The sequence below is a fragment of the Mugil cephalus genome, chromosome 7 (assembly GCF_022458985.1).
Source record: "Mugil cephalus isolate CIBA_MC_2020 chromosome 7, CIBA_Mcephalus_1.1, whole genome shotgun sequence".
NCBI lineage: Eukaryota > Metazoa > Chordata > Actinopteri > Mugiliformes > Mugilidae > Mugil > Mugil cephalus.
The window spans coordinates 2,619,520-2,630,962 of record NC_061776.1 but is presented as its reverse complement, the minus strand read 5'-3'; the positions used below and the strand labels follow the sequence as shown (position 1 = coordinate 2,630,962).

The 11,443-nt window shown below is 39.7% G+C and overlaps 2 protein-coding genes across 3 annotated transcripts; one reads left to right on the top strand and one right to left on the bottom strand.

Annotated features, from left to right (window-relative positions):
• Nucleotides 1-1,293: 1,293 nt before the first annotated feature.
• On the bottom strand, nucleotides 1,294-3,340 carry LOC125011032 (zinc finger protein 567-like). Its single transcript, XM_047590020.1, has 3 exons — nucleotides 3,073-3,340; nucleotides 2,309-2,869; nucleotides 1,294-1,814 (listed from the first exon to the last, which is right to left on the bottom strand). The coding sequence occupies exons 1-3, from the start codon at nucleotides 3,242-3,244 to the stop codon at nucleotides 1,693-1,695; spliced, it is 855 nt and encodes a 284-aa protein (XP_047445976.1). The 5' UTR covers nucleotides 3,245-3,340; the 3' UTR covers nucleotides 1,294-1,692.
• A 2,302-nt stretch (nucleotides 3,341-5,642) lies between these two features.
• Nucleotides 5,643-11,344, top strand: LOC125011020 (zinc finger protein 239-like). 2 transcript variants are annotated; one of them, XM_047590011.1, is made up of 3 exons: nucleotides 5,643-5,936; nucleotides 9,324-9,529; nucleotides 9,661-11,344. In XM_047590011.1, exon 3 carries the CDS (start codon nucleotides 9,885-9,887, stop codon nucleotides 10,782-10,784), a length of 900 nt encoding a protein of 299 aa, XP_047445967.1. In that variant the 5' UTR covers nucleotides 5,643-5,936; nucleotides 9,324-9,529; nucleotides 9,661-9,884; the 3' UTR covers nucleotides 10,785-11,344. The 2 variants fall into 2 exon arrangements, with proteins under 2 accessions (XP_047445967.1, XP_047445966.1); XM_047590010.1 differs by lacking the exon at nucleotides 9,324-9,529.
• The last annotated feature ends 99 nt before the right edge of the window (nucleotides 11,345-11,443 follow it).

Here is an 11,443-nt window from a genome sequence, read left to right as displayed (position 1 = left end):
AACAAATGAAGTCAAATCCATTAAATCAGTGGACTCTTCAGGTGATGCAGGTTTATTTACCTGCAACAATGTGACCCCTTTTTCTGACAGCAGCAAATACAATTGTCAAATGAACACATTTTTCATGCTTTAAATATAATCAACTGTGAAATTGTTGGGATGTTAACACAGATGTATTTCATTATTTTATTCAGAACAGAATACAAATTCTTCTACCTCATAGTAAAAGATTTAGATACAGAAGAGCATCACTGCCATGTCAGGGAAACAAAATCAGTTGATCAGTTTTCACATTAAAACGCCCATCCATCCATTGTTTTGATGACGAATGAGGGTAGGAACTAAGGGATGGCCCTTTGCAAGGTGCCATCCACCCCATACTCCCATAGCACCTCCCACTGGATGCCTCTGGGTACACGGTCATAAGCCTTCTGGACTGGTTGTGCAGAAACTCCCATTTCCCCTCCAGCACCCTAGCAATGGTAAAAAGCCGATCTGTGGTTCCACGCCTGGGATAAAAACCGCATTGTTCCTCTTCAGTCTGAGGGTATTGGTAGCATAAAACATGTTATATGTTAAAATATAAACATAACTGCCACATTAAAACATGATATCTCATTTTCAGTGACCTGTTTTTCTTTCCTGACGTGGCAGCCATACACTAAAATGTCCGTGTTTTATTGTATTTTTGATATACTTGTCTTTGTGGCTACTCTTTATTTGTAAAGTACATTTTATGCCTCTTTATCACTTTATCACCTCTTGTATTTTTACTTCATGCAGTCTATGGTATACACAAACTCAACAGTCGCTGTGTGTTATGGTTCCCCCCTTTGACCAGTAGAGGGTAGAAAATGTTTAAAATGTCATTTAAATGTCAACTCAATATGAAGTAAACAGTCATTAAAACTGTACTAAGTGTTGTAATTTAATCAACAATAATGTTCATTTCTAATAATGACAATAGTAAAAATGTATTAACTTTGATTTGTACCGTTAATATGTTTTTATAATCTCATGAAAACAGCTCGTTTTGAGATGATTAAAATGAAGTGCTGCATTTCCGCACTATAGCCACATATTTCAAATACGTTCTGTCAGTAATTTACTTTCCAACTGGGGACTCAAAACTTTTATATTTAAAACTTTGGAGACCCAGAGAACTATGAAATCAACTCTTGAAATAATTCCTCTTTTCACCTCTAAAGTTGGAAAGTAGAAAAATTTGATGAAATCAAAAACATTTAGAAACATCAAATGATAGAAGTTCAGAGAAAAAAGACAAGACTCCAGTTGACACAAAGCAGTGTTTTAAGTAGTAATGATGATACGTCAAAAAGAAACTTCACAGATCATCCAGAGTATGCTTCACTTTTACATCACTGTGAGAAATATTGTCCTTCCTGTAAATGTTTATATCTTCGCTTCCAGAAGATTCACCACATGTCCACAGCACAGCTTACCAGCCTCAAATTGAATGTGCAGTCTAACACTGGTCAAAACCAGATTAAATAACACAGATTGACATGCAGTAAAGTCACCGATATATTTCAAGTTTCAGTTTTAGTAGATGATACTAGAGTCTCTGGAAGAGTTGATTTGTTAGCCATGTTATTTCAGTTCTCACCATTAAAACACAATGTGGTTGTCTCGTCTTCTCCTTGTCCTGTGGCTCCTGCCACAACCTTTAGGTTAACAGACTAAGTTGGTCTGCCGTCCCAAGAAGAGTGAGATATCTCCTTCCATCTGTTTAATGTCCGAGTTTGATATTTTTATGTTTAAGGTGAGTGGCTTGTTTTTGCATGACGTTGTTTCTGAAATAAAAAACCTTTATTTCAACTTATCTCAGAGAATAATTAGATCAAATGTCAGCAGGACAACTTCTCACCTGTGTGAGTCCTCATGTGCCTCGTTAAATTAACACTTTGAGTGAAAGTTTTACCACATGTGTCACAACTGTATGGCTTCTCACCTGTGTGAGTCCTCAAGTGAGTCCTCAAATAAAAACTTAGAGTGAAGGTTTTACCACATATAACACAACCATACGGCTTCTCACCTGTATGAATCCTTATGTGATTCGTTAAAGTACCTCTTTCAGTGAAGGTTTTACCACATGTGTCACAAACATAAGGCTTCTCACCTGTGTGAGTCCTCATGTGCCTCGTTAAATTTATACTTTGAGTGAAGGTTTTACCACATGTGTCACAACCATATGGCTTCTCACCTGTGTGAGTCCTTATGTGCTTTGTTAAATTAATACATCGAGTGAAGGTTTTACCACATGTGTCACAACCATATGGCTTCTCACCTGTGTGAATCCTGGTGTGAAAAATCAAACGACTCTTCTGGGTGAAACTTTCACCACATGTGTTGCAACAGAAAGATGACTGAAATGAGTGAGTGTCGGTTCCAGAGACGTCCCATGTTACAGACTTTTTACCTGTATCAGTATCACACTGACTCTGTGACTTTGGAGACTTGTCTACATTGTTTCTATGCCTCGTGTCTCTGTGGTGTCTCTTCTTTACATTCAGCTCTGCATTTCTAGTTGATCCCACGACTACCTGGTTGATTCCTTCCTGATCTGGTCTCTCAGCTACAAGAGAGTTGTGAGAGAGGAAGTGGTCATTGTTTGGTTCTGGTTCACTGTGCTGACTTTCCTGATCAGTAGGAGTCTCCATCAAGGGATCAGTCTCCTGGTTCAATATAAGATGTTCTTCCTGCTGAATGCTACAGAGTTCCTCCTGTTCCTCTTTAATCTGTGGAGGTTCTGGTTCCTCCTGGTCCAGACTGGAGTTCCTCTCCTGGTCACAGAGCTGCTGCTCAGTAAGAACCTCCTCCTCTGTGTAGACATGTTGCTGTGGGAGGTCTGAAGGGACAAAGACACAACATAAAGGTTACTAATGTGATGACATAAAAACTATCTGAGCAAATATGTTCTAGTTTAATCCGTGTAGCGTTAGCTATGCTAGTTAGCCTCTTAGCGTGTTATCAACCTTCTTTTGTGTCTTCTCCATACTGTGTGTTTCCGTTCATTAGTTAGTTTCTGCAGACCATTCTAGTTCTACTCACCTATTCTGTGTAACTTTATCTCAGGTTTCCAGGTGATATCCAGCAGTCTACGCTGTCGATCGATCTCTTCCTCGTACTGGACGACAGTTCTTTCAAAGAGTCCGAATATTTCTTCAGCAGCAGCAGTTAGTCGCTCGATGATCAACTCTCTCAAACTCTCAGCTGAAGACATTGTTACTTCAACAGCTCAGATATCTATCTTAAACACGACACGGTCGTCTGACAGCTCAGTCCACAAACAGAACCACTGGTAACGGAACAAACCACTTCCGCCTGGTGCCCCTCTATAAAGGGCTGTCAGAAGAGGAAAGTTAACAATGTTTTCCACTTCATTTTTAAATCTCACGTGGGATCATATCATCAAGTTTTGTGAGAATATTAACTCTAAGTCTCCATCTTCCTATTTCTCCCTGGTGGAGCTGGAAATAATAATGAGGAATATGCGGAAAGCAAACATATTTTGAAGCAATAAAACATTAAAAAAAAAAAAAGCAATACTGTAGAAGGCATCACAGTGGTAAAACTAAGTCCAAGAAGTTTATGTATAAGAAATACAAGAAAAACACATAGAAAGGTGTATTTTGAATATGTATTTTATAACCTTAAAACATAACTTTTTGAACATTATAACATAAATGCTGATACAATTACTACAGAAACATAAAGACATAACAACATTGTTTACACATGTACAGCAAAAGAGCAAGAGCAACAAAATAAAAGTTTCATTTTGAGTGCTCCACTCATTCAACATTTATATTATACATGTGTGGTCTGGGTTCAAATCCAGCTGGAGCCTTTCTGGTTGGAGTTTGCATGTTCACCCTGTGTCTGTATGGTTTTTCTGCAAGCTCTTTAGATTCAGACTCAGCCAGTGATGAAGACGAGGAAGTCATTTTCAGAGAGTGAGGACAGTTCTGATGAAGATGAGAATGAGAAGGATGAGTAGAGAGATCAGACGCCCAAACAAGCCAAGAGATTCAGGTGTTTTATGTGGGAAATTTGGATTTGGACATAAATGACAGATTAGTATCTCATATATTTACTCCTGTTTCGCAAAGAGGGTTCAACAAAGTCTATAAAAAAACGTCATCAATGGACCCACGATCTGACAAATCACCATGATAATAGTGTAAGTTTAATTGTAGTCCTATGTAATCTGAATGCTAATATTACAGATGAAAAGTATTAATGAATTAAATCTGAAATTCATTTAATTTAGGTGCAATCCTGTGGGGGATTGCAGGGAAAGCCACAAAGATGCCCAAGAGACGTTTTTAATTCACTACAAACAAAAGCCACCCCTTCATCGACGGGATCTTCCACAAATGGACAGGTCGTGTTGGATGACAGATGTTGACAGCTTAGATTTCTTATGTCCAACTCGCTTCTATGAAAGAATTGAGCAATTCAAACGCTGTCATCAGGTGGAACCACTGAGAAACTCAAGGTTCACTGAAGAAAACCTGCTGGCCTGCTGGTGACCAGGTTACGTTCACATACTCTGTTACCATGGTAACCAACTCCAACTTTAAATTACCTCTCTTTCTGATTAAGAGATTAACCTCTGAAACCCAAAACCCAAAGTTCCTCTCATTTCATTTCAGGGTTAACGGAGTTTTCAACAAAATCAGCTTTCTGAAAAAAAGACTTTTCAGCATCATGATGGGTTACTTCATTGATAGACTGCCGGGCAATAGATTCCAAATGCAAATATCACACTTGAAATTAACTTTATACATTTGATCTATTTCTTGTAAATGGAATAATCAGCGAATAACACACACCTGGCCATGGGAGAGCCGAGCAGCCGATTTTCCCATTACTTTCGGTCCCTAAAAAGTGGGAGACACATATACAAACTGTTGACCTGATTTGGATGTAAATACCCTCAAATTAATGCTGAAAGTCTGCAGTTAAACCACGTCTTCTTTGTTTTATTTCAAATCCATTGTGGTGGTGTACTGAGCCTAAAAGACGAGAAGTGTTTCAATGCACCACTATGTATGGACCTGACTGTAGATGGTTGCCCCAAGCAGAGAGAGACGATTCCTTCCATCAGTTCAATGTCCAGGGTTGATATTTTATGCATAATAGGAGTGGATGATCTTTTCAGGATGTTGTGTCTGAAAGTTTATTTTACCTCAACTCAGAGAATAATTAGATCAGCTGTCTGCTACAGTATGACATGCTTTTCAAGCTCAGCTTCCCAGAGATTTTTTCCCACAGAAATCTCAGGACGATAACTTCCCACCTCTGTCAGTCCTCATGTGCCTTGTTAAATTATTACTTTTTTCATGTTTTGCCACGTGTTACAACAATATGGCTTCTCATCAGTAAGAGTCCTTATGTATTTTTTCAGAGAACTACTTCGTTTCCCACACCTTTGCAAGGGAACGGTTTCTCACCTGTGTGAGTCCTCATGTGCAAAGTCAAAGGATATGAATTTACTGATGTTTGTTTCTAGGGAATTTGATGATATGATCCGAAGTGAGATTTAAAAATGTAGCGGAACATATTGTTATCTCTCCTCCTCTGACGGAACTTTATAGTGGGACACAAAGCGGAAATCGCTTGTTTTTTTGAAATCCGTTACTAGTGTTGTTGTGTTTATCTGTTGGAGTCTGAGCTGGTAGACGATTGTGTCTCGTCGTCGTGTCCCAGGTAAATATCTGAGCTGTTGAGGTAACAATGTCATCAGGTGAGAGTTTAAAAAAAGTCGATCATCGAGCGACTAACTGCTGCTGCCGAAGAAATATTCAAACTCTTTGAAAGAACTGTCGTCCAGTACGAGGAAGAGATCGATCGTCATCGCAGACTGCTGGATATCACCAGGAAACCCGAGATAAAGTTAAACAGAATAGGTGAGTAGAACTAGAATGGTGTGAATTAACTAGTTAATGAATAAAAACACAAGACACAGAGAAAATACGCCCCACTAGAAGGTTGCTAACATGCTAAGAGCCTAACTAGCACAGTGAGTGTTTTCATGTCATCACATTCGTAACCTGTCAGATTTAGATACAGATTTAGATACAAAACTTTATTCGTCTCCGGGGGCAATGTAAGGCACAGTTGCGCAGCATATAAGTGACAAATAACAAAAAATAGAGCAATACAAAATATAAACAAACGACTATAACAAGCAAAACAATAAATGTTTTAACTGTTCAGATTTTCCATGGAAGATGTAAACATGAGCGTATCAGTAAAATGACTAGTCCAAATGTTGACAGTAATTACAGGGATTATGTATTCACATTATACTGGATTATTGCAGAGGAAGTAGGGGTAATATATATATATACACACACAGTAATACAATAAGAAATAAAAATAAGGTGCATAAAAAAGTCACAGAAGGTTTCACCAAAAATTTAGTTTAAATTCTGCTTAAATTTTAATGATCACAAGTTATACGAATGTCTGTATCCCCAGACCTCCTCAATTAACCTCAAAATCAGTCAATTTGAAAATTGCGGAGATGGAAAAGCAGTCAGAAATACTAAAGAGAAAACACGTGACTACCAATTGGACCAATTACAAGCCTTGCACTCTGCATCATTGTGGCAAATAGTTACATTTCTGCGAAAGTACACGTCAGTGACGCTGCAAGGTCTGTGCACTGTCTGCGAAGGGGTGTTCATTAACACCGGGGCATTTGCAACACTTTAGGGCAGAAGCTTAAATTACACTCAGTTCTATCAGTGGTTTTCAATTGGTTTCTCTTGTGGAGACAGACAGATGGAATGGAACCAGCAGGCTATTGAGAAGTCCATGATGCTCTCAATGAAACCGACTTCAAAGGAGTTGAATTTCCTACGGAGATGTTGCCATTGCTGACACCTCCTGAGAGTCTTTTCTGTGTTGTACCCTTTCACATCGAAAATAGCAGGTTGACACTGGATATTCAGACTCGGGTCGACCCGCCTTGGTGTACTTTCATACTGCCAGCCGTCCTGGGTCTGGACTCCCGCTGTGAGAACTGTGTCCCTGTTTTTTTCTTCCCTCTCATACGGCATCGCACCGACAAAGTCATTACGTATTTAAGTGCACTCCACTGCAAGGTAAACAATGGGCAGCACGGTGCATCCTATGTCAGTCCTGCTCATACTGCAGTTTATCAGGAAGTATTTTATTTTAACACTTGCCTTGCCAAATGGACCGGTCTAAACCCTGCTCTTTCAAAAGGCCGCTGACATTAGAATAAATCACTGTGTCCCGCACAGTGCCCAACATCTGCAGCTTTCCTCAGATGCAGAGCAGCTTGGAGATTTCATGCGCTTGTCAGTGCGCTGCCATGATTGATTGAAAACGTGTGCCATGTTGCTATAGAGGCTGTATATAGCACGTAATCCTGGGAGGAGCCAGATGAAAAGTGAGAGAAGAGTTTTGTGGCCGGGGTGTGAGGCCGTAGGGCGTTGAATGCTGAGGAGAGATCGGCAAACTGTAGTGGGACTGAAGAGTCGGAGTGCTTGGCAGCCTTAATGGCCCACCAGACCTCTTTGTTTACCTCCTTCTTTTTCATTTCACAGACCACAAAGAAATCTTCCTCTTTATGTTGAGCATCTGCTTGAGCTCTTTGATCCAGGGTTTGTTGTTTGGGTAGATGACGTTGTGTCTCTTTGTCTCTCCTCTCTCACGACTCACTTGTAGCTGAGGGCCCAGATCAGTACAGAAGCAATCATGAACACTCAGGATCAACTAGAAATGCAGAGATAAATCCGAAGAATAGACGTCACAGAGACACAAGTCAGAGAGTCATTGTCATACTAACATAGGTAAGGAGTCTGTAACATGTGATGTCTGTGGAAAAGCCTTCAAGAATAAGTCCAATATGAAGAAACATTACAAAATCCACATAGGTGAGAGACCTTATTATTGCAACACATGTGGTAAAACCTTCATTCGGAGAAGTACGTTAACAAAGCACATAAGGACTCACACAGGTGAGAAGCCATACAGTTCTGACACATGTGGTAAAACCTTCACTGATAGATGTACTTTAACGATGCACATGAGGACTCACACAGGTGAGAAGACATCCTCTTGCAAGACATATGGGAAACGTTTCAGTAAAAATAGTAGTTTGACTTAGCACATGAGGACTTATACGGGCAAGAAGTTGTCATCCTAACAGCTGATCTAATTTTTCTCTGAGACACGTTGAAATAACATTTCCATTTCAGACACAACATCCTGCAAAAACAAGCCACTCACCTTAAACATAAAAGTATGACACCTGGACATTGAACAGATGGAAAGAGACATCTTCCTCTGATTTTGATGACCATCTAAGTGACACTCGAGTTGGCAACAGGATTTGGAGAGGACCACTTTACAGCCCAGAGCCACAGCACAAGGAGAAGACAACACAACCAGACTGTGTTTTAATGGCAATGACACAGTCTGACAGGCCATCCAGTGACATAATCTGAACACACCAGGCAGGTACATCAACGTCACTGTGTAAATTAGCAGGTCAACGAAGCATTCTTGATCACATTGAAGCCAGCCAATAAAATCCCTGGTCGATTGCTGGATCTAAATGCACAAAAAACACCCGGGTCGACCCAGGTTTTTGATTGAGAAAAAATTCCTCATACTTCCTAATCATCAGATGACTTTCAGTGAATCAAAAGCTCTTGTAACATAACATGTTGGTTCCTCTCATATCCACAGTTACTGATCATTGAGGTAAGGAAGTTGGAGAAAAAACAGAGAAGCCCTAGCTTTTAAAACAACAATAGGAGTTTTACTGCCCCTTTAAATCCTGCATTGAAAAATAAAAAGTACATTTATTTATTTTAACATCATCTTCATGTTATCTAAGCTAAATTAATAATTACTATTAAAATACCATTTTTACTAGCAAGACAACTCATAACAACAACTGTTTTACATGAGAAAGAAAAAGAGAACTAAAACTACACATAATCAGGACATTAAGAGTTTCTGCAATGTATCAAGTTCAAAATGACAAAAAGAGATTCATTGAAACTGCACTCAAATGCCTGAATCGGCAGGATTTTTTTTTTTTTTTTTTTATCTGGTTTCAGTATTAAATTTTGAGTTACTACAGTAGAATCAGATTTTTTCTTGATTTCTGTTTTGTCTTTGGGGAATTCAGAGTTAATATTCCTGCAGGAAATCAATGGTATGATCCAAAGTGAGAGTTGTGTAACAAAATTTCAACTCTCTTCCTCTTGACAGAACTTTATACTGGGTTTTTTTGTGTCATCGTGACCCAGATAAATATTTGAGGTGTTGAAGTCATGCTGTCGTCAGCTGAGAGTTTGAAAGAGTTGATGACCGAACGACTAACTGTCATCCAGTACGAGGAAGAGGCTGGAGACTCAACAGAAAATTACACAACTAGAATGTTCTGAATGACCTAATGGATGGATGGAAACAAATAGTATGGAGCAGGCACAGAAGAAAGTGACTCGGCTAGAAGGTTGCTAACATGCTAATAGGCTAACTGCCACACTTACTCCTTAAAATGTATTTAAACAGACATATTTGCTCAGATGTGTTTTCCTGCCGTCACATTCGTGATCTTTATGTTGTGTCTCTTTGTTCCTCCAGACGTCCCACAGCAACATGTCTGCACATAGGAGGAGGTTCTTACTGAGCAGCAGCTCTGTAACCAGGAGAGGAACTCCAGTCTGGACCAGGAGGAACCAGAACCTCCACAGATTATAGAAGAACAGTAGGAACCAGAACCTCCACAGATTAAAGAGGAAGAGGAGGAACTCTGCAGCAGTCAGCAGGAAGAACATCTTGTACTGAAACAGGAGACTGATTCCTTGATGGAGACTCCTTCTGATGAGGAAAGTGAGCACAGTGACCAGCTCCTCTCTCGCACCTCTTCTGTAGCTGAGAGCCCAGATAAGAGAGTAAGCAATCATGTAGACTCAAGATCGACTGGAAATTCAGAGCTGAATCCAAAGAAGAGACGTCATAGAGACACAAGCCACAGTAACAATGTAGACAACGCTCCCATGTCACAGAGTCAGTGTGATACTGACACAGATAAAAAGTATATAACATGTGATGTCTGTGGAAAAGCCTTTAAGAACAAGTATGGAATGAAGAGACATTACAGAATCCACACAGCTGAGACACCGTATCATTGCAATACATGTGGTAAAAGTTTCTTGAAGAGAAGTGATTTGATTTTACACAGCAGTATTCACTCAGCTGAGAAGTCGTTCTCTTGCAAGACATGTGGGAAACGTTTCAGTAGAAATAGTAGTTTGACTGCGCACATGAGGACTCACACAGGTGAGAAGCCGTATGGTTGTGACACATGTGGTACAACCTTCACTGGCAGAAGTTCCTTATGGACCCACAAGAAGGTTCACACAGGTGAGAAGCCATCCTCTTGCAAGACATGTGGGAAACGTTTCAGTAGAAATAGTAGTTTGACTGCACACATGAGGACGCACACAGGTGAGAAGCCGTACTGGTGTGTCACATGTGGTAAAACCTTCACTCGAATAAGTTCTTTAAGGAACCACAAGAGGATTCACACAGGTGAGAAGCCATACTGGTGTGTCACATGTGGTAAAACCTTCACTCGATTGAGTTCTTTAAGGAACCACAAGAGGATTCACACAGGTGAGAAGCCGTACTGGTGTGTCATATGTGGTAAAACCTTCACTCGAAGCAGTTCTTTAACGAACCACATGAGGATTCACACACGTTAGAAGTTGTCGTCCTGACAACTCACTGACTAAATATTCTCTGAGAAAAGTTGAAATAAATTCTCATTTCAGATACAACATCCTGCAAAAACAAGCCACTCACCTTAAACATTAAAATATCAAACTTGGACATTGAACAGATGGAAGGAGACATCTCCATCTCCCTGGGACGACCATCTAACGGACTTTTGAGTTTACAACAGGATTTGGAGAGAACCACTTTAAGACCACCTTAGTTTGTTAACCTAAAGGTTGTGCAGGGCTAAAGGACAAAGAGTGTATTAATGGTTTTCATCGTTAGTAATTAGCCATTTTTCTGAGTTTCTGAGATCATTTATATTTCTACATAAATGAGTTGAGAGTTGATCTTATAGTTCTCTGAGTTACTAAAGTTGCACGTTACAGTTGGGAAGTACATTATCTACAGAAGGTATTTGAAATACGGCCATCTCGTGGTCATAGTCTGGAACTGAGGTACTGCATTGTAAATGGCTTGAAACGAGTGCTGTTTATGTGATTATAAAAACTTACTCACTGTCCAAATAAACCTAAATAAATTGGTATTGTCGTCATTATTAAAAATGAACAATATTGTTGATTAAGCCGCGACACTTGGTGACAGTTTACTTCATGTTGAGTTGACATCTAACAGGACTCATGTA